The sequence below is a fragment of the Bubalus kerabau genome, chromosome X (genome assembly GCF_029407905.1).
Source record: "Bubalus kerabau isolate K-KA32 ecotype Philippines breed swamp buffalo chromosome X, PCC_UOA_SB_1v2, whole genome shotgun sequence".
In the NCBI taxonomy this organism is placed as follows: Eukaryota; Metazoa; Chordata; class Mammalia; order Artiodactyla; family Bovidae; genus Bubalus; species Bubalus kerabau.
In genome coordinates this window covers 101646424-101672734 of record NC_073647.1, presented here as the reverse complement: position 1 = coordinate 101672734, position 26311 = coordinate 101646424, and the positions used below count along the sequence as shown (strand labels likewise).

At 41.8% G+C, this 26311-nt stretch overlaps 2 protein-coding genes across 8 annotated transcripts in view; both read right to left on the bottom strand.

Moving 5' to 3' along the window:
- Positions 1 to 4843, bottom strand: part of JADE3 (jade family PHD finger 3) — a 137549-nt gene extending 132706 nt beyond the window's left edge. For 3 of the 7 annotated variants that reach the window (XM_055565578.1, XM_055565582.1, XM_055565580.1), the window contains exon 1: positions 4695 to 4781. The gene's annotated coding sequence lies outside the window, so the exon portion shown is untranslated. Of the gene's footprint in view, positions 1 to 4232; positions 4307 to 4694 lie in introns of those variants that run through there. The other 4 variants (XM_055565577.1, XM_055565579.1, XM_055565584.1 and 1 more) reach the window with 4 other exon arrangements.
- Positions 4844 to 8109: 3266 nt separating this feature from the next.
- On the bottom strand, positions 8110 to 9846 carry LOC129640115 (60S acidic ribosomal protein P1-like). The gene is made up of 3 exons (XM_055565351.1): positions 9822 to 9846; positions 8383 to 8447; positions 8110 to 8322 (listed from the first exon to the last, which is right to left on the bottom strand). The coding sequence occupies exons 1-3, from the start codon at positions 9844 to 9846 to the stop codon at positions 8110 to 8112; spliced, it is 303 nt and encodes a 100-aa protein (XP_055421326.1).
- Positions 9847 to 26311: the final 16465 nt, after the last annotated feature.

Sequence of the window (26311 nt, the reverse complement as noted above, 5' to 3'; positions counted from 1 at the left end):
TAGTAGATTTCCTTACCTTTCCACTGGATGTTGAGCTTTCAAGGGGATGAATATCTTTCACTTCTTATACCCCTACCAAACAAATTTGCTAAATAAATTAAAATGTTGGAGAATATATAGTAAGTACAAAGTTGGGGAGTGGTGGAATGACTTTTCATAAAAATATTAAAGTTTGGCATAGCTAAAAACAAACTTGACAAAAATGACAACAAAAAGGGAGTTTATCTTAACCACTTTTACAATTGATAATGATTTCTATATCTAGTATTAGAGATTCCATGTTATTTACAAATGTGTATTTTACAACTTTAGGTAGACCACTCACCAATATTCTGCTATACCCAGCAGCTGCATTTGAGCCACCCTCATGAGCGGATGCCTTTGACAAATATCTCAATGGTTACTTTCAAATGGGTCATAAAAGAAAACAGAGCAAATGATAAAGCAAATGGGAGCAAACTGTTAGTAAATGGTAAGTTTGAGTAAAAGGAATACAGGAGTTCTTTGTACTATTTTTGCAACTTTTCTGTAATTATATCAAAATGAAATGTTCTGAAAATTTGAAAAAAAAAAAAAAAAAGATTTTCCCAGGAGATTGAACACATAAGGTACTGGCCATGCTGGTATCGTATTATCTTGTCACCTGTTCCAAAAAACACACTCCAGAGTCATGTTTCCTTGCCTATCAGCCAATATCAAAGGACAAAAATCCCATGGGCAACAGGGCTCAGCCACCGCTTCTGGGTTGAGACAGAGATTAAATTATTTATTGCTTGAAGAGTACTAATGAACACATAGGTATCCTATTGGACAAAGCTCCAGCACTATTCCCCACACCAGGCACCCTACTTTCTTCAGTCAGCTACCCTTTGAGTCCTTACTTTCCCTTCCCCAAGCTCAGTTATGGGGCCAGGCAAATTCTCCTCACACTTTCTTGCTCACTGTTCCACCCACACAAGAGAAGCACAGAGACAGATCAGATGGTAAGAGCTTTGCTGCTATTGTCTATGGAGAGACTTACAGGGAGTAAGAAAAAATAACCCTGGGGGAATCACAAAGATTCCAGAAAACATAAAACTCAAAGCAGTAGTTTCTTGGTCTGTAACAACCACTTGCAAGCACCCTTTTATTCATTCATCACTTCTACCTACTCGTCCTAGACCTTCCCCACTCCCCAAACCAGAATGCTTCAGCTTTCCTAGCCACTGTAAGTAGGACAACAGGTAGAAACTTGTAAATCATTCAAGTGTCCCCATATTAGCCATTTCAGAAGAGTGCCACATGGGTGTCACCCAACACTCAATCCTCACCTATAAGGTGAGACAAATAAAGATCATAGTAAGTTATCCTCGGATGAGATTTTCTTAATGTAAACCAGCATATGATCTCTACCTTCCTCAGCTCCTGTTTTGTGTAAGCTCTATGAGGAGGTAGATGCATTATGTCCTACACAATGTTCAACCTCTGTATCCCTGATCAAGGCTTATTAGAGCCCTCTGTAATGTCCTATCTTCAAAAACATCCAATGCCTTCTGCCTCTTGCATCCCCTCAAATACTTGCTTAGTTCCAGCCATACCTCAAAGTAGTATGCAGAAAGAAGAAATGGCTTTGGGTAGCTTAGGGGAGAAATGGGTTGACAGAGTTGGTGGAAGACAAAGGAGAAAAAAGACAAGCATTACCAAAGAAATTAATATTCAACCTACAGCCTTCAACATCCTTTGTTCTTAAATATTTTAACTTTCGCTAACCCATACAACTCAACTATGAGAGCCATGAACCATCATCTGTCCTGCTCCTGGGAACCTTCTCTACAGGCCAGAAGGTGGGTCACAGGTGTCCCTCAGGCTGCTTCCAAGTCACTCCTGGCGGCCAACTGATCACAAACACTTCAGGAAGGACTGGGAGGCCGTTCTTCACTTTCCCCTACCTGTGACCAAGATTCACCGACTCACAGCAACACGACTCAGAAAAGTAGGAGAACGAAAGTATAGGTTCTAGAACCAGACAAGGACCCCTGAATATTTCAGAAATGACTGACGAAGAATGCAAGAAACTCTGTCAAGGCACCAAGACTAGGTTACAAGCACTTCTCTAGCAAACAAAACTGTAGAGAAGAGCACAGTTGAAGAAAAGGTGTCAGTGATGGTAAATAACACTGAGAAGATCTCGTAATTCTTTCACCCTTGGAGAGAGTTTTTACCCTCTTATAGTTCAAGTATTTAAATTCAGAGCTCACTTTAGATGAAAAAGAAAATGACACGTTATAAAGGTAGATAGAATGCTTGCCTGCTAAGTCAAGTCGGACTCTTTGCGACCCTATGGACTATAGCCCGCCAGGCTCCTCTTGTCCATGGGATTCTCCAGGCAAGAATACCGGAGTGGGTTGCCGTGCCCTCCTCCAGGGGATCTTCCCGACCCAGGGATCAAACCCAAGTCTCCTGAGTTAGCAGGTGGGATCCTTACTCCTAGGCTAAACAGAAGAGGGGGAAAAAAAACCTACATCTATTTCACTTATCCACATGATGCTATAAAAGCATGAGAACTACACTATTCAAAGGGTACAGAGGCCTAGGATCCACATTCCCATTGTTTACAGATATTATGAAAGTATTAAATAAAAATACAACGCTTTGTTCAGGCCGACTCCTTTCTCCCCCCGCCCCAGTGTCACCCCCCAGGCTGACAAGAAATGGCTGCAGGGAAGGTATTTAAGAGAACTACTCTGGGAAAGTGGATTCTGGGTTGCTTAAACTAAGCCAAGATGTTGTGCAACCAGTCTTTACCTAAATTATTTTCCATTACTTTGCCAGTTTAGAGAGAAGCAGACAGTTATCTTTATCAGAGAATGAGGTCGCCTTTCCCTCCAGGCCACTGGAATCACCATCAACACGGTTTTGATTTCTTACACAATCAGGCGCGGGGAGGGGGGGGGGGGCGAGGAGGCCCGCGGGTCTGGGGGGGGGGGCGCGAGGAGGCCCGCGGGTCTGGGGGGGCGGCGCGAGGAGGCCGGTGGGTCTGGGGGGGGGCGAGGAGGCCCGCGGGTCCTGCGGGGGGGGGGGGGGGCCGGACACGGGTATCTCATCCTCAGCTTTACAGATCAACGGATCTCACATCAAAAACAACCCCATGAACATCTGAGAGCATGGATTTCCTTGCATCTCAGAAAGTCAGAGAAGCGGCCAAACAAGTTTCTTGCCAAATGCTTAGGAGCTGCATATGTCCCAGGGCTACACAGTGATACCAACTTTTAAACATGCCTTCACATACCACCATTATGGTCCCACACTCGAGGTCCCTCGCCCGCTTTCCCCCCTCACAAATAATAAACGCAGGTTGGTTACCGCGTGCAATTTAAAGCCGGACTTCACCGAAGCAGTAGCTCGAGAAAAGCGAGAGGAAAAGATTGGAGGCAGACTTTTTTTTTTTTTTAATCGATATCCCCATGGCGTGGGGAATAAAACCAACTCAATCGCTGAGAAAAGTTAAGTTTGCCGTGCCCAGCTGTGGGAAAAAATTTCCCCTAAGATTCGGAAAGCCCTCCCGTTTTTCCCACCCCCGCCCCCCCGGACCGCCCGGCACTCGCCGGTCGCGGCTGCCCGGGACCGGCAGCTCTGGAACAATAACGCGAGGGGGAGGGAAAGTTCGTCAGCCCGCGGGACGCCGGGGCTCACCAACGGCGGGACCACGCCGCCGCCCGCACCGCCCGGCCCCCAGTCTCTGGGACTCGGTTCTTCCCGCCCCTCAACAGCGAAACAGTCGGGGTGCGCCCCCGCTCCCTGGAGCATCCGGCCCCAGGAGGCCCGCAGAGCGGGTCCTCACGCCGCGAGTCGGACCCCGGGAGCCCCGAGAGCAGGCAGTGAACCGGGAGGGAGGGGGCGCCAGGAGGGGGCACCGGAGGAAACGGCCGCAACAGTTATGGCGCTCAATTTCTGCCCGAGTGTAGCCGCAGCCGAACACGGCCGGCCGCCCCCACCACCCACGCCCCCGGGCCGGCCAAGGAGCCACCGGGCACTTTACCTCAGCCCACACACGCTCTCGGCTCCAAGGCTCTGGGGACGCCGGAGGCCACCGCCGTGTGGAGCCGGACCGACCCGGAGCGCGGCGAGGTTGGTCTGGGACGTTGCGCTCCGTGGCGCCCGTTTCCACCCCCAGAGGCCGCCACTGCCGCTACCCACCCGACGCGACGCCCCCTAAACCCGCTCGCCCCGCGTCCAGCGTCAGCGGCGCCTACCTTAGCGCGGCGCGACCGCTGCTCCTTCCCGGCTCCACACTAGGGCCCGGCAACGTGCCGGGCGAGTCCGGTGGAGGTGGTAACCGCCCCCTGAACCGCTCGCTTTCTTCTCTCCCCTCCCTCGCACCTGCCCCCTAATCTCCTCCCTTACCCCCCGCCCTCCGCCCCGCCGCCGGATCCGCCGGGGCCGGCCCCCGCGCCTCAGCTCCCGCCCTCGGCCCTCGCCCGCCCGCCCGGCCCGTCAGGCCTCAGCGCTGGGCAGGCGGTTGGGCGGCGGCGGCAGCGAAGGAGGCGGCGGCGGCAGCGGCTGAAGCGGCGCGGAACACTATTGTATTCCTGACACTGTGCGCTCCCACGCTCCGCCTCTTCCCCTTCCTTCCTTCTCCACCGTCTCCCCAACCTCCGCGTTCCACTCCAACCGCCCCCCCACCCGCAGCCAACCGCCGGCCGCGCTCGCCCTACCCGTCTCTGGCTCCCTGCTGTCCGACCGCTCTGACCGCCGCGCGCTCTTCTGGCGGGCCGGGCGCAGTTTGCCACCGCCGCGCGCCTTGAGGCCCCGCCCACTTACTGCTCCCGCACGCGCCGCGCGGGGCTCCAGGTGGGTTCCTCTCAGCTCCTGCTGGGTGCGCTGCAGCCTGGAGGCGCCTCACCACCTCTGAGGGCTGGAGACGCCGACGACGGGGAGGTGCCTGGGTTGTGTTGAAATACTACCTAAGCTTTTCAGGGCCCCTTTCAACTCTGAAGTTCTATAAGTGGACCCTCCTGTGTGCAACTTGTTGTCGGTCACTATTGATTTAAGCCGTTTGCGCTTAAATTACACCTATAATAATATTCAAGCCGAAGTGGCTATTCACAGAATAAATTTATTCAGTTGCAGGCACAAGTGGTTTATGAGGTGTGGCTTTTTGATGAGTCAACTTGGTTAGGGTACAGCCCCCAGTTATTCAGTCAAACACTAACCAAGGTGTTGCTGTGAAGGTATTTTCGAGTAATTAAAGCTCCTGATCAGTTGACATAAAGTGAGGGAGATTATCCTGGATAATCTGGATGGGTCTGGTCGTTCCTTTCTGATTGCACGCCCTATAGATTTTGGATTTGCCTTGCCTGCCCCACATTTGTAAGCCAATGTCTTCTAATCAATAAATGAATAAAAGTGTGACTGTGTGTGCATCTTTGTGTGTCTGTCTCTGGTGGAAAACTGACTCATACAGATGTTTAAGCAGCAAACTCTTTACCATGAACTCATAATTGTCGTTTTCATTCACATTTCTAGGCTAAACAAAAATGTGGGCTCTTTTTGTATTTTGTCTGTTTTCAGTATTAAAGATGTAGTTCTATTTCATAACGTGCAAATATGTGAATTCTAAAATATTCGTGGTCCTTCAGACTTACCTCATTTATTTATTATCCTCCTTTTATTTACCTCAGTATTGCTGGACTGTGCTGTCCTTAGTCGCTCAGTCGTGTCCGACTTTTTGCGACCCCGTGGACTGTAGCCCACCAAGCTCCTCTGTCCGTGGGGATTCTCCAGGCAAGAATACTGGAGTGGTTTGCCATGCCCTCCTCCCGGGATCTTCCCAACTCACGGATGGAACCCAGGTCTCCTGCATTGTTGACAGATTCTTTACCAGCTGAGCTACCAGGGAAGCCCTACCTCAATATTATACTTATTTTGAAATAATTATAGATTCACAGGATCTGTAAAAAAAAAAAGTATTACAAAACAGTCTCAAGTACTCTTCACCCAATTTTCCCCAATGGTAATATCTTACATAACCAAGATATTGACATTAGTACAAGCCACAGTCCTTACTCAGATTTCACCAGTTTTAAATGCACTCATTTCTGTGTCTGTATGTATAGAACTGTGCAATTTTATCACATGTGAATGGGATTATACCTTTTGAAACTGGCTTTTCTTCATTCAGCATCATTTCTTTGTGATTCATCCAAGTAGTTGCACATATCAATAGATCATTCCTTTTTATTGCTGAGTGGTAGTATTGCTATGAATGTACTACAGTTTAACTATTCACCTGGATGGGTATTAGGGTTGTTTTCGATTTTTGTGTATAAGAATAAAATTTCGATGAATATTCATGCAGAGTTTCTTGTGTAAACATTAACTTCTCCGTGACAAATAACCAGGAGTGCAATTGCTGGGTTGGATGGTATGTGTATGTTTAGTGTTATAAGAAACTGCCAAAAATTTCCAGACTGTCTATACCATTTCACATTTCCACCAGCAATGTAGAGATCCAGTTTCTCTACATCTTTGCCTGCATTTGGTATAGTGACTATGTTTTTATTTTCATCATTCTAATAGATGTGTTGTGATACCTCTTTGTTTTAAATTGCATTTCCCCAATAGCTGATGTTGTTAAACATCTTTTTATATGTTTATTTGCCATTTGTATATCCTCTTTAGTGAAATGTCTGCTCATGTATTTTGCCCACAACATTAAATTTTTTTTTTTTTTGGCTCTGCTGGGTCTTTGTTGCTATGCAGTCTTTTCTCTAGTTGTGGCAAGTGGGGGCTTCTCATTGCGGTGACTTCCCTTATTGTGGAGCACGGGCTCCAGGGCATGCAGACTTCAGGAGTTGTGGCACGTGAGCTCAGTGGTTGTGGCTTCTAGGCTCTAGAGCACAAGCTCAATAGTTGTGGCACAGGGGCTTAGTTGCTCCCTGGCATGTGGGATCTTCCTGGACTAGGGATCGAACCTGTGTTTCCTGCATTGGCAACCGAATTCCTCACCACTGAGCCATCAGGGAAGCCCTGCCCATTACATTTTGAGAATTCCTTATATATTCTAGATACAAGTTCTCTGTCAGATAAGTGATCTGCAAATATTTTTCCCAGTCTGTAACTGGTCTTTTCATCCTCTTAAGAGATTTTGAAGGTAAAAACTTTTAATTTTGATGAAGTCCAAATTATCAACGTTTGCATTTATGTATGATGAATTGGTGTCATGTCTGAGAAAAATTTCACCTAGCCCTAGGTCCCACAAAATTTTCTCTTGTATTTCCTCGTAAAAGTATTAGAGTTTTATATTTTACATATAAGGCCATGATTCATTTGAATTAATTTTTGTAAAAAATGTGAACTTGAGGTCGAGGTTCATATTTTTGCCTATGAATGTCTGATGGCTGAACACAATTTGTTAAAATAACTATTTTTTCCTCCATTGAATTGCTTTTGCACCTGTGTCAAAATCAGTTGGGCATATTGTATTTGGCTGTTTGGGGGCTATTTCTAGGTTCACCATTCTGTTTTACTGTTATACCTGTCTATCCCTCTGCGAATACCAAGCAGTCTTTCTTAAAATTTATTTTTAATTGGAAGATAATCACTTTACAATGTTGAATTGGTTTCTGCTGTACAACACCAAACAATCTTGATTACTGTAGGTATGTATTTCTTTATTCTTCTTCAAAACTGTTTTAACCATTCAAGGTTTTTGCCTTTCTATATAAATTTTGGAATAAGCCTGTCTCTATCTACAAGAACCTTGCTGGGATTTTGATAGGAATTGTGTTGAAACTATAGATCAATTTGGGGCAAATTGAAATCTATACTATACTGAGTCTTCTAACCCATAAACACAATATATATCTCTCCATTTATTTAGATATTCTTTGATTTCTTTCATTGCATTTCAGAATTTTCAGCATGCAGATCGTGTACATGTTTTAAGTGTATACCATATTTCGTTTTCTTTGGAGTGACTGTAAATAATATTGTGTTTAGAATTTCACCTTCTTTATTCATTATTAATATATAGAAATGCAGTTAATTTGGGTGTTGATCTTGTATTCTTTGACTTTTTTTTTTGCAGCAAAGAGCTCAGCTTTTTATTGAATGTGTTACTAAAAAGGTTTAGTCAAAAAGACAAAAGCCCATGTCATCATTAGACTCTTCAGATTCTTCTTTCCTTGCTTTTACTTTCTTCTTAGCTGAGGCAGCAATGGTGGAGGGGACAGGACCTCCTGAGGGGACAGGACCTCCTGTGGGATCGGCACCAGCTGCTGGGGCAAGTCCTCCAGCTCCCACGTTGCAGATGAGGCTCCCGATGTTGACATTGGCCAAAGCCTTTCCAAACAAGCCTGGTCAGAAAGGTTCAACATTTACACCGGCTGCTTTAATGAGGGCATTGATCTTACACTCTGTGTCCTGCAGGATGAGGGCCGAGTAGATGCAGGCGAGCTCCAAGGAGGCTATGGTGCATGCGAGTATGGTGCAGGCGAGTGCCTGGTGGGGGCTGCTGGGAATGCTGCTAGTCGCCCAGATGAAGTGAGGGTCTCACCCCAACGGGGCCTTAGCTTCCTTGGAAGGACCGTGTACCTTAGCGGCAGCTGAGGAAAGCCTTTGACTTTGTTGAATTCACTTATTATTTAGTCTTAGCAGTTTTTTGGGTAGATTCGTTGGGATTTTCTCCATAGACAATCATGTTGTCCATGAATATGGACAGTTTTATTTCTTCCTTTCCAATCAGTATGCCTTTTATTTCCTTTTCTTGCCTTATTGTGCAGATGAGAACTTTCAGAGTGGCCTGAGCAGACATCCTTCCCTTGTTCCCTATATTAGGGGGAAACATTCCATCTTTCACCATTAAGAAAACTGTTAGTTGCTGTGTGTTTGTTCTTGTAGATGCTTTTTTTGTCAAGTTGAGCAGATACCCTTCTATTCCTAATTTTCTGAGAGTTTTTATCATGAATGAATGGTGAATTTTGTCAGATGCTTTTTCTACATTACTTGATATGAACATATGATTTTTCTTCTATAGCCTGTGGATATCATAGTTTAGTTTACATTGATTGAATATTGATTTTTTAACTAATCTTGCATAACTGGAATAAACCCTACTTGGTGATGGTATAATTGTTTTTATACCTTTCTGGATTCTATATCACTAATAATTTGTTGCAGATTTCTGTGTCAAAGTCCCTAAAAGAAGTTTGGAGAGTTTTTTCATAGTGTGTTTGTCTGGTTTTTGTGTTAGGTGAATACTGGCCTCATAATATGAGTAGAGAAGTTGTACAGAAAAGAGTTAACATAGCAGGCCCTTGGTGGGCCTCTGGGAACTGGGATTTCAGGAGGATTTCCACCATCCCCAGAACTGATAAGAGTGACTCACTATGCCTAAACTGTTTGTACAAATGTGATTTATGCTGGGACTAAAATTCAAGTCTCCTGATTTCCAAGCTGTGCGGAAGAGTTAACATAGCAGGCTGACTGTTATCCTTTGAAAAGCCTGTTTGCAAAGTTGGTTCTTTGATGGCATCTGGAAACTTGGATTTGGGGTGAGTTCCTCCCATTCCAAGGACTGATAAGAATATCCCACTCTGCCTAAACTGTACAAACAGTATGGTTTATGTTGATCATCTGCTTTCCTTCTGGGAGTCTGGAATTTTGGTAAGTGCTAAGCAGCGAGTGCCTATATGATCAACTCTCAATAAATGCCCTAGGAACTAAGTTTCTAATGAGCTTCCCTGATAGACAGCATTTCACATGTGTTGTCACAACTCTGCTGGAGGACATAAGTATATCCTGTGTGACTCCACTGGGAGAGGACTCTTAGAACCTTGTACCTGGTTTTCTCTGGATTTTGCCCATGTGCCTTTTTCCTTTGAAGATTTTACTCCGTTCTCTTTCACTGTAATAAATAATAGCCTTGAGTCTGATTGTATGCTGAGGTCCCAGTGAATCATTGTGCATGAGCACAGGGATGGTCTTGGAAACCCCTTACACAGAAATGCTCCCTTCTCTTTGATATTCTGGAAAAGATTGTGGAAAATTGGTGTTAATTCTTTAAATGTTTGGTAGAATTTTCCAGTGAAACCATGTGGACCTGGAACTTTTCTTCCCAAGACCTTTTAAATTACAAATCTAATTTCTTTAATAGTTATTGGACCATTCAGATTATAAATTTCATATTTTCTGAGTTGTGATAATTTGTGTTTTTCAAGGAATCAGTCCATTTTATCTAAGTTATCGAATTTATACACATGGGTTTTTCATAGTATTCCTTTTTTTAAAAAATATATTTATTTATTTTTACACCACATGGCATTCAGGATCTTGGTTTCCTGACCAGGGATTGAACCCATGTCCCCTGCAGTCGAAGTTCAGAGTCCTAGTTACTGGACTACCAGGGAATTCCCCATAGTATTCCTTTAAAAACAAAACAAAACAAACACATCCATCATCTCACATATTTACTCCCTCTTTTTCTTTCGTGAGAACATTTAAGTTCTACTTTCTTAGCAATTTCAATTATACAATATAGTATTATCAACTATACTCACAATGTTATACATTAGATTCTCAGACCTTCTTCATTTTATAGCTGAAAGTTTGTTATTTTTTTTTTTTTTTTTGCCCACGTGGCATGTGGGATTTTAGTTCCCAGACCAAGGACCAAACCTGTGTCCCCTGTTGTGGAGGCACGGAGTCCTAACCACTGAACTACCCGGGAATTCCCTGGAAGTTTGTACCATTAAACCAACATCTCTTGGTTTTCCCTACTCCATCAGTCCCTGGCAACCACTATTCTATTCTCTGTTTCTATCAGTTTAACTTAAAAATTTCACATGTAAGTGATACCATGCAGTATTTGTCTTTCTCTGACTTATTTCACTTAACATAATGCCCTCCAGATTCATCAATGTTGTCACAAATAATAGGATTTCCTTCTCCTTTTTTAAGGCTGAATGATATTCTTGAATATATGGTATATAAATAAATATATATATACATATATCATATTTACTTGATCCATTACTTGATCTGTTGACACACTTAGGTTGCCTCCATACCTTGGCTCTTGTGAATATTGCTACCTTTAACATAGGAGTGCATATATCTCACGAGATCCTGATTTCCATTCCTTTGGATATATTCCCAGAAGTGGAATTCCTGGATCATATGGTAGCTTTTTTTTTGGGGGGGGGTTCCTAATGTCAAAGAAATACAATAATTTGCAAGTTTCTTTTCCAAATAGTGACATTTTGGGGGTGTTCTCTGGTGGCTTAGTGGTTAGGATTCTGGGCTTTCACTGCTGTGGCCTGGGTTCAATCCCTGGTTAGGGAACTGAGATCTCACAAACCACACAATGTGGCCAAAAAAAATTAAAAAAAAAAAAAAAAGAAAGAAAGAGAGAGAGAGAAAAGCAAATAGTGACATTTTTAAATGAATATTTTGGTCACGGATTGACTATATGTTTGCTATAGGCAAACATTTCCATAGCATCTTTCTTCCAAAGACTTTCGGTACTGGGTTGAGAACTTTATTTCCCTTTCAATTGGCTGCAGGATCTGTGGAAAGATTTCTCTGGCTCATTTGTGATATTAGTGATTTATGTCTTCTCTCTTTTTTATCTTAGTCAATTAGTTCTATAGGTTTATAAATTTTATTGACCTTTTCAGAGAAACAGCTTTTTGTTTAATTGATTTTCTCTATTGTTTTCCTGTTTTTAAATTTCATTGATTTCTGTTCTTATCTTTGTTATTTCCTTCCTTCTGCTTGCTCACTTTAGGTTCATTTTCTTTTGTCCTTCTTTTTCTAGTCTCCTATAATGGGAGCTTATATGATTGATTTGAGACCTTTCCTCTTTTCTAATGTAAGCATTTAGTTCTAAATTCCCATGCCAGCACTATTTTAGCTACATTCCACAAATTTTGATGTGTTGTATTTTCAGTTTTATTCAGTTCAGTATATTTTTTAAAATTTCCCTTGAGATTTCCTTTCGACCTATGGATTAATGAAAAATGTGTTATTTAGTTTCCTAGTATTGGGGGATTTTCCTGTTGACTTTGTTATTGATTTCTAATTTGATTCCATTATGGTCTGAGAACATACTCTGTATGATATCAGTTCTTTGACATTTTGTTGAAGTTTGTTTTATGACTCAGAATATGAGCTATCTTGGTGAATGGTATTTGAAAAGAATGTGAATTATGTTTTTGGGTGGAGTGTCCTATAAATTAGGTCCTCTTGTTTTATGATGTTGTTGAGCTGTATAATCTTGCTGATTTTATGTTTAGTAGTTCTATTGCTGAGAATGAGTATTGAAGTTTCCAACTATAGTTATAGATATGTCTGTTTCTCCTTCCAGTTCTATTAGAGTTTACTTCATGTGTTTTGAAGCCCTGTGTTTGGTGCATACACATTTAGGATTGCTATGTCTTCCTGGTGAATTGACTCTTTTATCACTATGTAATATTCCTCTTCATCCCTATAATTTTGTTTGCTCCGAAGTCTACTTTATCTTATATTAATATAGCCACTCCTAGTTTTATAAATTAATGTTTGAATAGTATATCCTTTTCTATCATTTTACTTTCTACCTACCCATGTTATATTTGAAGTGAGTTTCTTGTAGACAACATATAGTAGGTTATTTTTAAAAGCCCTTCTGTTAAATGCCATTAAAATACAGAGCTATTTTTAATTCATGTATTTATACTATTTACCTTTAGCATAGTCATTGATACCTTAGGGCTAAAGTCTAATGTTTTCTTATTTGCTTTTTGTTTTCCCCTCAATTTCTCATTTCTCTGTTTTCCTTTTCTTGCCTAACTGTAGGTTACTTGAATATTTTTTTAGAATTCCATTTTTATTTACATTGTTTTTTTGAGTATATCCTTTTATATAGTTTTTTTTTTTTTTGCCCTGCCTTATGGCATGAAGGATCTTAGTTCCTGGACTAGGAATTGAACCCAGGCCCCCAGCAGTGGAAGCACAGAAGCCTAACCACTGGACCACCAGGGAATTCCTTGTATAGTTTTCTTAATGTTTGCTCTAGGTATTAAAATACACATATGTAATATCACAGTGTACTATGGCCATAATTTTACCAATTCTAGTAAAGTGTAGAAATCTTATTTTCATTTATATCCCTTTACCCTCCCACTTTTAAAATACAGTTTTCTTATCTATTTCTCTGTATACATGAAACCCAACATCAGATGGTGTTATATTTTTGTTTCAACAATCCATCATGATTGAAAAAAATTCATGAGGAGAAGGATAATCTACTATATTTATCCTTATTTTGACACATTTGTTTCCCTTCATTTTTTTAAAAATTAATTTATTTTAATTGGAGGATAATTACTTTACAATATTGTGATGGTTTCTTGTTTCCCTTTCTTTCTAAAGTTCCAAGCTTCCTTCTGTTATCATTTCCATCGTGTTTGGAGAGTTTCCCTTTACCATTCACTAATAGTAAGTCTGTTAATAAAAAATGTTATAAGTTTTCTCTTATCCAGGGATGTCTTTATTTCCCCTTTATTCCTGAAGGATATTTTGCTGATCATGGAATTCAGGTTTGATTTTTTTTTTTTGCTGTACTATATGGCTTGCAGATCTTAGTTCCCCAACAAGGAATTGAACCCATTCCCTCAACAGTTAAAGCATGGAGTCTTAACCACTGAACCACCAGTGAATTCCCAGATATGACTATTCTTTTCTCCCATCATTTGAAAAATGTGTTACTTCCTTCTAGCCTTTGTAATTTTTGATGAGAAATTCACCATCATCTAAATCAGTGTTATTCTGCAGATAATGCATTTTTTTTCCTCTAGCTTCTTTCAAGATTTGTTTTCTTTATCTTTAGTTTTCAGAAATTATTTTTGATATGTCTTAGTGTGGATATTTTTTAGTTTTCCTATCTGGGTTTCACTGAGCTTCTTGAATTTGTAAATTCATGTCTTTCACCAAATTTGGGACATTTTCAGCCATTATTTCTTTGAATTCATTTTCACCTCTCTTTCAGTGACTTCATTTTTATGAATATTAGCACTTTTGTTGTTACTGTCCAACAACAGGGGAAGTTTTACCCCTCTTTTCTCTCTTTTGTTCAGATTGGAGAAATATTATTGTTCTGTCCTCAATCATAGTCTAGTGAGAGCAGGGAGTCCTAACCACTGGACTGCCAGGGAATTCTCTCTCCATTTGTTTCAAGAGAATTTGTAATTGTTCACTGCAACATTTTTTATGACAGCTGCGCTAAAGTTCGTTCAAGATAACTATAACCTCTGATCTCAGTGGTATATCCGTTAACTCTCTTTTTCCAGCAAGGTGTGATTTTACTAGATCCTGGTATGATGAGTGTTTTTCCATTGTCTCTTGGACATTTTGCACATTAGGAGACTCTGGATACTACTTAAATCTTCTATTTCAGCAGGCAGTAATCCTATTTAGGTTTAGTGCACAGGTGCTAGCCTTCTTTTGTGGGCTGTGGTTCCAATGACAATTTTGTTTTTAGAACCTTTGCAGTACTATCCCTGTCTGCTTTGTTTGTGTACTATTTGAAACGACCTTGACAAGTGAAGAGGTATTCCACACTGTAGTTCAGTTCTCAGACCTTCAAACATGTTGATTTAGTTGGTTTTTCCTTGTGGTCAGTCAGGTATCTTTCCAGGACTTCTATACAGATTTAAAGAATCCCGCCCCAGCTCCCTCCTCTTTGAGATCCTCTCTTCACTTTCTTATTGAGAGAATGAGGGCAATAGTTGCCACTGGCAGACAAGGGTAAAAGTCTAGACCTCTCACTTGGTCTCCACTGACACAGCAGGCAGGGGGAGGGGCTCTCTGGATCCTCTCTTTGTGCTTTGTGGGAGAGGAGTGACAGAGATCCAAACTCCCCCGTGTGCTCTCAGCCAACACCCGTGGTGGGAGAGGAAAGTGACTCCCCACCACCTGCCACTTGATGGGGTTCAGGAGATCCTGTGCCTCCCTGGCCTTGCCATGTCACCAGGTTGAGGGGAGGGGGTTGGGAGATGCCAGGCCTGCTGGGGCTGATAGTGCTAACCCTGGCTACCTGGTGTTGCCGGGTGGGCCACAGTGGTGTGGATTTCTTGCCGGCAGAGCACAGAACCATCCCCACCCCCGCCTTCCCCTCCCCCCAACTCCCACCCATGCCACTGTGGCTGCCACTGTGGCTCCAGCTTGCTCTCCATGAGGGGTGGAGTGGGGGTAGGGAGGGCTTCCCAGGCTGTCTGGTGCTACGGCACTCCCACGCACATGGTTTGTGCTCTTTGAGGAAGAAGAAAGCATAGGAAAGCATTTTCCCTAGCTGACTACAGCTACAGAATGGAGGACCAAAGTCTAGTGCTGGTCCTCAGTTGCTGTCAAAAAGGTTTCTCTCCTGCTGGACTGGGTTTCTCTCCTTTCCAGGTACTTTGGCCAGAAAGAACAGGTTTTTCTTTGACTTTGTTTTTGTTTGCTTCGGTCTGCTCTGATTGGAGATTCTAGCTTGCAGGCTTCTCCAGCACCCAATCTGGAATATTGAGAAACCAGGGACTTCACCTCTATGTTTCCTCAAGTCCTGTGGTATCTGGCCAGCCCACATTCCTCTTTCCAGCACCAGATTCTCTTTATGATGGACTTTTCATCTTGTCTGGAACATGAAGTTACCTCATCATTTAAAAGAAATTAATGAAATGATTAACAAAGAGATTTTTGTTTCACTTGGAAAACAGAAAGAATTTGCCATCATGATGACTTCAGCTTGCACTTTAAAGCCAAAACTATTTTTCTTTTTCTTTCTTTTTTTAATTTGTAAATTAGAAGTACTAATGCTTGGACTTCAGTGGAGAGAGACTTTCAGAAGGCCTAGGGGACTGTGTATCTGTCTTTGTTGAGCCAGTCCTTGATGAAACTGGATGCAAGATCTTTATACTGCCTATGCTATCGTGCAGACATTATGATGTTGTGTAGCTTGCCCGAAATGGGCTCAGGGGGACTGAAAGTGAAAAGGCCAAAGAAATACAGTGAACTAAATTATCACTCTTGGCAAGACCTTCCATCCTTCTCTTTTCTTTCCAGTCTCTCTTACCCATAACACCAATTTTATATGATAAAAATCAATAATAGGCCCCATTGTCCTTAGACAAGCAAAAGAGCTACTTTCCATATAATTTCATCTGTCTGTGTACTGTAATATATGTGTAAATCCATAGACAAATGGTCTGGAAGAATACAGACCAAATTGATGATGGTAGTTATCAATGGGGAGTAGGAATCAAAGAGGATTTTAGATTTATTTCCATTTTTCTCAGGGAAAATAAAATGGTATTATTTGTGTGAAAGTGAAAGTTTCTCAGTCATGTCTGACCCTTTGCAACCCTATGGACTATATGCTGCTGCTAAGTTGCTTCAGTCGTGTCCGACTCTGCGACCCCATAGATGGCAGCCCACCAGGCCCCCCCGTCCCTGGGATTCTCCAGGCAAGAACACTGGAGTGGGTTGCCATTTCCTTCTCCAATGCATGAAAGTGAAAAGTGAAAGGGAAGTCGCTCAGTCGTGCCCGACTCTTCATGACCCCATGGACTGCAGCCTACCAGGCTCCTCTGTCCATGGGATTTTCCAGGCAAGAGTACTGGAGTGGGGTGCCATCATTCTCCAAGTCAGAATACTAGAGTGGGTAGCCTTTCCCTTCTCCAGGGGATCTTCCCAACCCAGGGGTCGAACCCAGGTCTCCTGCATTGCAGGTGGATTCTTTACCAGTTGAGCCACAATTAACAATTAATAATAAAACAAAACAACCCGTGCATCTGCCAGGCCACATGAGAAAGACTGATAAGGAAAAGAATTTAAGATATGCTCCCTTTTCCTCAGCCAAAAATTATTTCAGACTTGTGAAATCTGATGACACCTAACCTTTGTTCAGAACTTCGCGTCTATGACTCAGGAACATTTTCAGATAAAATTTGAAAAACTGTTGATTTTTCAAACAAAAAAGCAATTGTAAACACATGGAGAATTTTATCTGCACTCGTGGTTGAAACGATAACATGTAAACATGCACATAAGTAAATACAAAAGAAACTACAGTGAAAGAGTATAGCCAGTGTGATAAATTCACAAGCACTGGTAACCTCAGTTGATTCTTTGCTATATATTGATATCCAAAATAATTCTATCAAATAGAAACAATCTGCAAAGAACATTGGAGAGAACTTTTAATTCACAGGATTTCACTTGTGAAGGCTACCATGGAAGGAGACAGAAAATCAATGTATGGAGAATCTAGTGTGTTTCAAGTGTTTCAACTTACATTTTGTCATCTAATCCTTCCCCAAACCCTCCAGATAGTAATCATTATTCCCACTTCACAGGTACACAGACTGAGATTGAGAGAGAAAATAACTTTCCCCACACCATTAACAGAGAGTAGATATGCTTCAAACAAAATGCTTTTTACTCTTGTGTAGGTTTCATTATTTAAAACATCCACCATTTTTATATCAAGGGAGGGTAAAAATTGTCAATTAATCTAGCCCAATATTCATTAAACATTTGTTGCATGATGGGAATTCCCTGGCGGTGCAGTGGTTATGACTCAGTGCTTTCACTGCTGGGACCTGGGTTCAATCCCTGATCAGGAAACTAAGATCCTAAAAGCTGTGCAACACAGCCAAATAAATAGATACAGGATTTACAGATGAAGAAATACACACCTATTCCTTGAAATACTTTGTTCCTTTTTAGGAAGAAACTGCAACTTAGTTGGAGAACTAGTTTTCTTACCAATAGAAAGTGAAAGTCCCTCAGTTGTGTCCAACTCTTTGAGACTCCATGGATAGTCCATGGAATTCTCCAGGCCAGAATAGTGGAGTGGGTAGCCTTCCCTTCTCCAGGGGATCTTCCTATCCCAGGGATCAAACCCAGGTCTTCTGCATTGCAGGCAGATTCTTTATCAACTGAGCTATCAGGGAAGCCCAATAAGCTGAAAACAATTTAGTGGAATCAAGCAATAGCATACACCTAATGGGTGAGTTATAATCAATGAAGTTTCCTGTTACCAGCTGGCTAATGACCTTTATAGACCAAATATGTATTAATGCTGATGCCACAGACTGATAATATTGGCTCTCTCTCTCTTCTTGGAAGCTCATCCAGGTTTGTGATTTATTATCACAAAGAACAAAGTGTTCTGATGGAATTTGAACACAAAATAAATACCAAGCAACACCATTAGTGTTACAGGGCTAGGCTATAGTTCCTAACTATTCATTTAACAGTAATCAAGATAGGGGTGTGAAGGCAATTTGTAGATATGATTCAAGTCTACAAACAGTTGACTTAAAGTAAGGAAGATTATCCTAGATAATCTGGGTGGACCTAATTCAATCAGTTGAAGGCCTTAGGAGCTAGGGCTTCCCTGAAGAAGAAATCCTACCCATAAACAGCAGCATCAGCTTGTGCCTCAGAGCTTCAGCCTGCCCATCCTGATACCCCCATCTACAGGCTTCAGATTTTGGATTTACTAGCCAGCCCCAATCACCTAAGCCAATTCCTTGATTCTGTTTCTCTGCTGGAATCCTGAATGATACAACCACTGTCTTTACTTTTATGTATAAATCCAGAATCTAGAACTTTGTTTTCTCTCCTTAGATAGGATTTTTCTAGATTGGAAATTTCAAAAGGGATGAACAGTCTGATTCCAGAGGATGCTCAACTTTAGAGACTAACCATCATTTTCCATATTAGAAGTAAACTGCACCATGTGTGGCTTAGGAGAGAGTGGATCCTTTTGAAAACCATCTTCTAAGTGACTTCTCAGAAGTCTCTGTATCTGACTTTCTGAAGATATAAGCACCAGGATCTTATAGCATAGACAGAAGGCCATGAAAACTGTTCCAGGCCTTCTCTGCTCTAGTCAAGGCCATCCATAAATTATGCATCTCTAATGACCAGTTTTCATTCCAATCCCAAAGAAAGGCAATGCCAAAGAATGCTCTAACTACCGCACAATTGCACTCATCTCACATGCTAGTAAAGTAATGCTCAAAATTCTCCAAGCCAGGCTTCAGCAATACGTGAACCATGAACTTCCAGATGTTCAAGCTGGTTTTAGAAAAGGCAGAGGAACCAGAGATCAAATTGCCAACATCTGCTGGATCATGGAAAAAGCCAGAGAGTTCCAGAAAAACATCTATTTCTGCTTTATTGACTATGCCAAAGCCTTTGATTGTGTGGATCACAATAAACTGTGGCCAATTCTGAAAGAGATGGGAATACCAGACCACCTGACCTGCCTCTTGAGAAACCTATATGCAGGTCAGGAAGCAAAAGTTAGAACTGGACATGGAACAACAGACTGGTTCCAAATAGGAAAAGGAGTATGTCAAGGCTGTATATTGTCACCCTGCTTATTGAACTTCTATGCAGAGTACATCATGAGAAACGCTGGGCTGGAGGAAGCACAAGCTGGAATCAAGATTGCCAGGAGAAATATCAATGACCTCAGATATGCAGATGACACCACCCTTATGGCAGAAAGTAAAGAGGAACTAAAAAGCCTCTTGATGAGAGTGAAAGAGGAGAGTCAAAAGTTGGCTTAAAGCTCGACATTCAGAAAATGAAGATCATGGCATGTGGTCCCATCACTTCATGGGAAATAGATGGGGAAACAGTGGAAACAGTGTCAGACTTTATATTTTTGGGCTCCAAAATCACTGCAGATGGTGATTGCAGCCATGAAATTAAAAGACGCTTACTCCTTGGAAGAAAAGTTATGACCAACCTAGATAGCATATTGAAAAGCAGAGACATTACTTTGCCAACAAAGGTCCGTCTAGTCAAGGCTATGGTTTTTCCAGTAGTCATGTATGGATGTGAGAATTGGACTGTGAAGAAAGCTGAGCGCCGAAGAATTGATGCTTCTGAACTGTGGTGTTGGAGAAGACTCTTTAGAGTCCCATGGACTGCAAGGAGATCCAACCAATCCATTCTGAAGGAGATCAGTCCTGGGTGTTCTTTGGAAGGAATTATGCTAAAGCTGAAACTCCAATACTTCGGCCACCTCATGTGAAGAGTTGACTCATTGGAAAAGACTGATGCTGGGAGGGATTGGGGGCAGGAGGAGAAGGGGACAACAGAGGATGAGATGGCTGGATGGCATCACCAACTCGATGGACGTGAGTTTGAGTGAACTCCCTGAGATGGACAGGGAGGCTTGGCGTGTTGCGATTCATGGGGTCGCAAAGAGTCAGACACGACTGAGCGACTGAACTGAATTGAACTGAATGGTATACATGTTTTTTTTTTGTTTGTTTCTTTGAATCACAACAGCAATAATTTGGTTCCTGAAGTTCTTCAGAAATTTCTTGGGAATTTTTTTACTCCTCTGAGAGATTTTACCCAAATGAACTCATTCCATTCTTTATTCCTCTGAAAAAACTTTTGGGCTATTTGGGGAAATGTTCTTAAACTTTCCCCCTCCCATTTGTTTTGTCTAAACTATACAGATTGTAAGTTTCATGTTGCAAATACTGATAGTTGCTTACCAAATAGTCATTTTGATCTTTTGATCCTACTGTCAGAACCTCAATTTTTCAGGGAGACAATATGCCCAGTAAGAATAGGGAATACTTTCTAGAAGGTAGGATGGCCATTTGATTGAGCTCTGGCAAATGAGATATAAGTAGAAGTCCATTGAGTGAGACTTCTGGGAAAGTTACTATTTTCCCAATGGAAAAGTACAGACTTACCTGGCCTTTTGGCATTCCCCTTCTGTGTTATTTCTACCTAGAAAGCAGTCACATACTTAGAGATATGAAAGACATGTTACTGGCATAACAAAAAAGTTAACATGATGGCAGAGCAGGAAGATACAACCTAGGATCTTAAAGACATTTTGGAGTTGTTGGGCTGCTTAGCTGCCTAGCTTAAGACTTTGTTATATATGACTCATCATCTCAGCTCATAAAAGTTCAATGTTCTTAGGTATTCGCATTAGAGTACTAGAGGGCTTCCCTTGTAACTCAGTCGGTAAAGGATCTGCCTGTAGTTCAGGAGACCCGGGTTCAATCCCTGGGTTGGGAAGACCCCTGGAGAAGGAAATGGCAAGCCACTCCAGTATCCTTGCCTGGAAAATCTCACGGACAGAGGAGCCTGGTGGACTGCAGTCCATGGGGTGGCAAAGAGTCCGGCACGACTGAGTGACTAACACTAACTAGAGTACTAGAGCCCCCTATACGTGCTTATATTTGTATTCATCCAACCAGTATTCTCTCTTCTTGGAAGCTTGTTCAGGCTTGTGATTTATTTTCACAAAGATCAAAGTGTTCTGATGGAATTTAAAAACAAAATGAAACACCAACCAACACCATTAGTGTTACAGGGCTAGGTTATAGTTCCCAGCTATTCATTCAAACACTAATCTAGATGGAGATGTGAAGGTGTTTTGTAGATATGGTTCAAGTCTACAATCATTGGTATTCAAATCTACAATCAGGCAGTATTTGGCTGCCTGAGGCTAACAGATGGCAGGTACAGAAGTCTTGGTGTCTGTCCGCAGTGAATTTTGTGCCATTTTAGAAAAATAAGACACAAGAAAAGTAACACTTCAGAGTTCTGCACAATTAAGAAGAGTTAACACTAGTCTAAAATTTTACTTTATTTCACTGAGTACTCAAAATAATTGAAAAGCAGGCATAATTTTCATTTTACAGAGGATAAAACTATAGACATATATGGCTTCTGGAGATCTACAAAGGTAGTATACATAGCAGAATTTAAGTCAAATCCAGATCTGATGGTTCTCAAATCCATAATTGTTCTTTGCAACTCTGACCTGACTTGTTCAAATGATCAGAGGCCAGTGGCTTACTGGAGGAGATAGAAATCAGGCCAGTCCTGAAAGAAGGGCAGAATTTGAAGCTTTGGGGTAAGGGGGGGCAGTAAGAATGATCAAAGTTTCCAGGCATGGAGAGGAACATAAGCAAAGATCAGTTTTCATTGATCATGACTATTCGACAGTCAGGAGATCAAACGGCTAAAGTGGAGGACTGAGCTTTTTAGACAAGTAACTGTTGACTTTTGTCAGCATCCTGTGATAGCTGCTGTGGGCTATACCAAAGTTAATTTTGTGGAAGTACCTGGCATGTAATTGTTGCTCAGTTTTTTAAAAATGTATTTTATTGAATTATAGTTGATTTATAATATGTTAATTTCTCTTGTATAGCAAAGTGATTCAGTTATACACACATGTATATATTCTTTTTCATATTCTTTTCCATTATGATTTATTACAGGTTATTGAATATAGTTCCCTGTGCTATACAGTAGGACCTTTATCCATAGTAGTTGTTTATCCATTCTACATATAATAGTTTGCATCTGCTAATCCCAGTCTCCCAATTCATCCCTCCACTACTCCCCTCCACTTGGTTTTTTATGTTATTTTTGTTCTTCAAGAAAGTGGTCCTAGACTTGAAAATGAAAGTGTTCATCATTTGGATTACTCCAAAAGTTGACAATCTGGCTTGGGAGAGAATAAAATTATTTAAGAGTTCCACAATAGGAAGTGTCACAAGATGCTGTGAGATTAATGGTAACAAAACCACCCCCAAAGGGAGATTGAGGTTGATACATACATACTAATGAGAAACTACTGTATAGCACAGGAAACTCTACTCATTGCTCTATGGTGGCGAAAATGGGAAGGAAATCTAAAAAGAGTGGATATATATATATGTATGGTTGATTCACTTTGCTGCACAGCAAAAACTAACACATTGTAGAGCAACAATACTCCAATAAAAATTAATTTAGAAAACTACCCCCAAAGGCTATGCTCTTTACTATGTAGGGCAAAACCCTGCAGTGTATGGGATGCATGGGAGGAAGCAAGCAAAGATCTTAAATAGGGTTTCTAGTGAGAAGACTGATATAAAAACCATGCAGCTACATTAAGTTGATGAGTATGGGCATGAAAAGGGGAGGATGGAGAACGGAAACATTTCAACATCAGAGCTAGTTAAGAGCTACCTAGCAAAAAAACAAAAAAAATTGTCTAGCAAGGGGTGGGTTGGGTGGGGAAAGAACATTCTACTATGACTCCAAAATGTCAATGGTATAACTGAGATAATTGTGTGTCATCAATGAAAACAAAGATGCCAGGACAGGGAGACCATCTAGGAAGGAGAAATGTGATGAGTTCAGTGTAGTATGTGGTGAAACCAGGAGAACAATTAAAATTTAACTACTGGAGTGGACATATTTGGTAGAGTTGAAGATTGAGCAATAGCAGTCAGATAAACAGCTGTCCTCAGTGGTTCTGGTTGAAGCTGTGAGAAAGGTTCATGGAGCCAAAGGAGAGGACATGGTGATCAAAGCAGAGGATTCACAACTGACCCTTGTACTGTGATGACAGCTGAGATGGAAGAGGGAAAATGAAGGTAAGAGAATAAAAAAGAAATGAGCTATCCAAAGAAACTAAGTCTCAAAGAAGTAGGAAAAATTGAATCTAGCACAGTGCCTGGCCCAAGAAGTAGCATTCAGTGAATTCATGGATGGTGGATAACTGCATCATTATCACAGGAACCAAGGTGGGAGAAAGTTTAAAGAACAAGGCAATGATTATCAGAGAAAAATGCTACAGGGAACAAAGTGTGATCTTAAAAAATAAAAGACAACAACTATCTATGGATCTTCATGAGAAGATTTAGAGGCACTCTTCTGAAATATAAGTGGCATTGACACTCACAGCAAAAAGTGGGAGGGGTTCCCCTGGTGGTCCAGTGGTTAAGACTCCATGCTTCCACTGCAGGGAGAACACATGCCAAGGAGGGCAGAGTAATGCACAGGAATAGCAACAGAAGATGTGCCACTGACTCGATAGTTATTTGGTTCCTATTCCTTCATCAAGTTGGATTCTTCCTCAACTCTCTCAGTCACTCAGGAAACATCTTTTCTATCTGGACCCCAGATTCAGTCTAAGGTATCAAGCCAAAGGTCATCTCTTACCAGCCATCTCTGTGTACTAACTTTTTACTTTCCCTAAATTCCCTCCAATTACTTTACCAACAAAGGTCCATCTAGTCAAAGCTATGGTTTTTTCCAGTGGTCATGTATGGATTTGAGAGTTGGACTGTAAAGAAAGCTGAGCACTGAAGAATCGATGCTTTTGAACTGTGGTGTTGGAGAAGACTCTTGAGAGTCCCTTGGACTGCAAGGAGATCCAACCAGTAAATCCTAAAGGAAATCAGTCCTGGATATTCATTGGAAGGACTGATGCTGAAGCTGAAAATCCAATACTTTGGCCACTTGATGCGAAGAACCGACTCATTGAAAAAGACCCTCATGCTGGGAAAGATTGAAGGCGGGAGAAGGGGATGGCAGAGGATGAGATGGTTGGATGGCATCACCGACATGATGGACATGAGTTTGAGTAGGCTCCGGGAGTTGGTGATGGACAGGGAAGCATGGCGTGCTGCAGTCCATCGGGTCCCAAAGTCCATGGGGACACGACTGAGCGACTGAACTGAATTCCCTCCCAAGTTAAAAAAATAGTCTTTGGCAAAGTATTCTCGTGAATTTTTCTATCTGTTTTTATTCTTTTCCTCTTTTACTCTCTAACCACCTTCTTTCTGCTTTTTACCCCCAACTCAGATCTAAAAACAGGTAATATATTTACAAAGTTCAAAAGTCAAAGCTGTAAGGAGTCTCATTCCCACTTCTAACCTCATCCCCCTTGGTTCCTCTTGCCTCCTGTGGGCAATTTTTGATTTGCCCTTTCAGTAGTCCTTTTTGCAAAATTAAGAATATATGTGTGTGTGTGTGTGTGTACTTATTATCTCCCCTGTTCTTATACATAAGGTAGCATAGTGGTTACACTGTTGTAGACCTTAGTTTTGTAACCTACAAGTAACATTACTCCTTATCAGGACTGCCCACTGAAGAAAAGTGCACAACATAAAAGTTGTGAGTTATGTTTTATTTGAGAACCTTACTGAGAGAGGACTATAGCCGAGGAGCCAGCCACTCAGATAGCTCTAAGGAACTGTTCTGAAGAGGTGAGGGAGGGGCCAGGATATATAGGAGCTTTTGCAAAAAAAGTAGTTGAACATCGAAAGATTACTGCTAATCACAAAAAATCCAGTTATCTCCAGTTACTGATTTTAGTGCTTTTCTGTGTACGGGAAGATGCACTGGTCATTGAAATTGTTCCTTTGATAGGCATCTTAACTATCTAGAACCATTATCCTGTTTTTCTCCATCTGAATTTCTCTGAGGGTCACCTTGGGGTGGGGGTTGGGGGCTGCAGTGCCTGACGGCTTAATGGTGGGCAACATTGTTGTTTACTGAGATGGCAATCCACATTTTTTGTCCACAGTAGGTCAAGATGGATCTTTGGTTTTTGCTATGTGAATGTTGTTTCTCTGCCCATCTTTGATCTTCTTCCCCCACCTTTAATGCTTTACACAATCACCTTGTTTAGACTTTCTAACTGCCTGAAGGGCCATATATATTTTGAAAAATACCCACAAGTAATTTTGATAGGCCCCTCTCTTTGTAATAATGGTTAAGACACAGCCATTTAAACCCCAGCTCTACCACTTACTTGCTATGATAATGCTGGTCTTCAGGGAAAGGAAGCTCAGAGTTACTCTTCTCCTCCCCTACTTCCCTGGATAATCCTGCACGTGTTCTGTTGATGATGATGCCACTCTCATCCCTAAGCACTCTCGAGGCAGGAAGATGTCAAGAGATAAAGAGGGAGGATAACATCTGAGAGGGACTAAGTGACTTTCCCCACAAGCCCAAAGCAACTAGCTGACTGCTGTTTAACTCAGCCCCAGCATCAACAGTGCACCACTCGGGTTTATGCAACACGTTTCCTCATTAAGTGGGCTTTCCTGGTGGCTCAGCTGGTAAAGAATCCGCAGCAATGCAGGAGACCTGGGTTCGATCCCTGGGTTGGGAAGATCCCCTGGAGAAGAAAAAGGCTACCCACTCCATTATTTTGGTCTGGAGAATTCCATGGACTGTATAGTCCATGGGGTGGCAAAGAGTCAGACACGACTGAGCGACTTTCACTTTCATTTGTGGCATGTACCCCTACAAAATAAGCTAACAACAGCATATGTATTGCCTACCAGTGCCAACCATTTGAAGTACCTATTCTGTGCCCACTTGTGAGCCTACAGTGTACTTATTATGTATTTGTGTGCATTGATTGTATTTATTGTGTATAGCCCCCTCCTTATATTATTGACCAGAGGCTAGATAACCAAATGGAGGTCCATAAAAAGCACTGGAGAAATGGATATATAACTGGATGGAC

Coding starts and splice junctions, on each gene's coding strand:
- LOC129640115 (XM_055565351.1), bottom strand. CDS start 9,846: ATGGGCAAAATCCAGAGAAAACCAG. Junction 8,448..9,821: donor CAAAATCCAGAGAAAACCAG/GTACAAGGTTCT, acceptor CATGCACCATAG/CCTCCTTGGAGCTCGCCTGC. Junction 8,323..8,382: donor ACACAGAGTGTAAGATCAAT/GCCCTCATTAAA, acceptor TTGTTTGGAAAG/GCTTTGGCCAATGTCAACAT.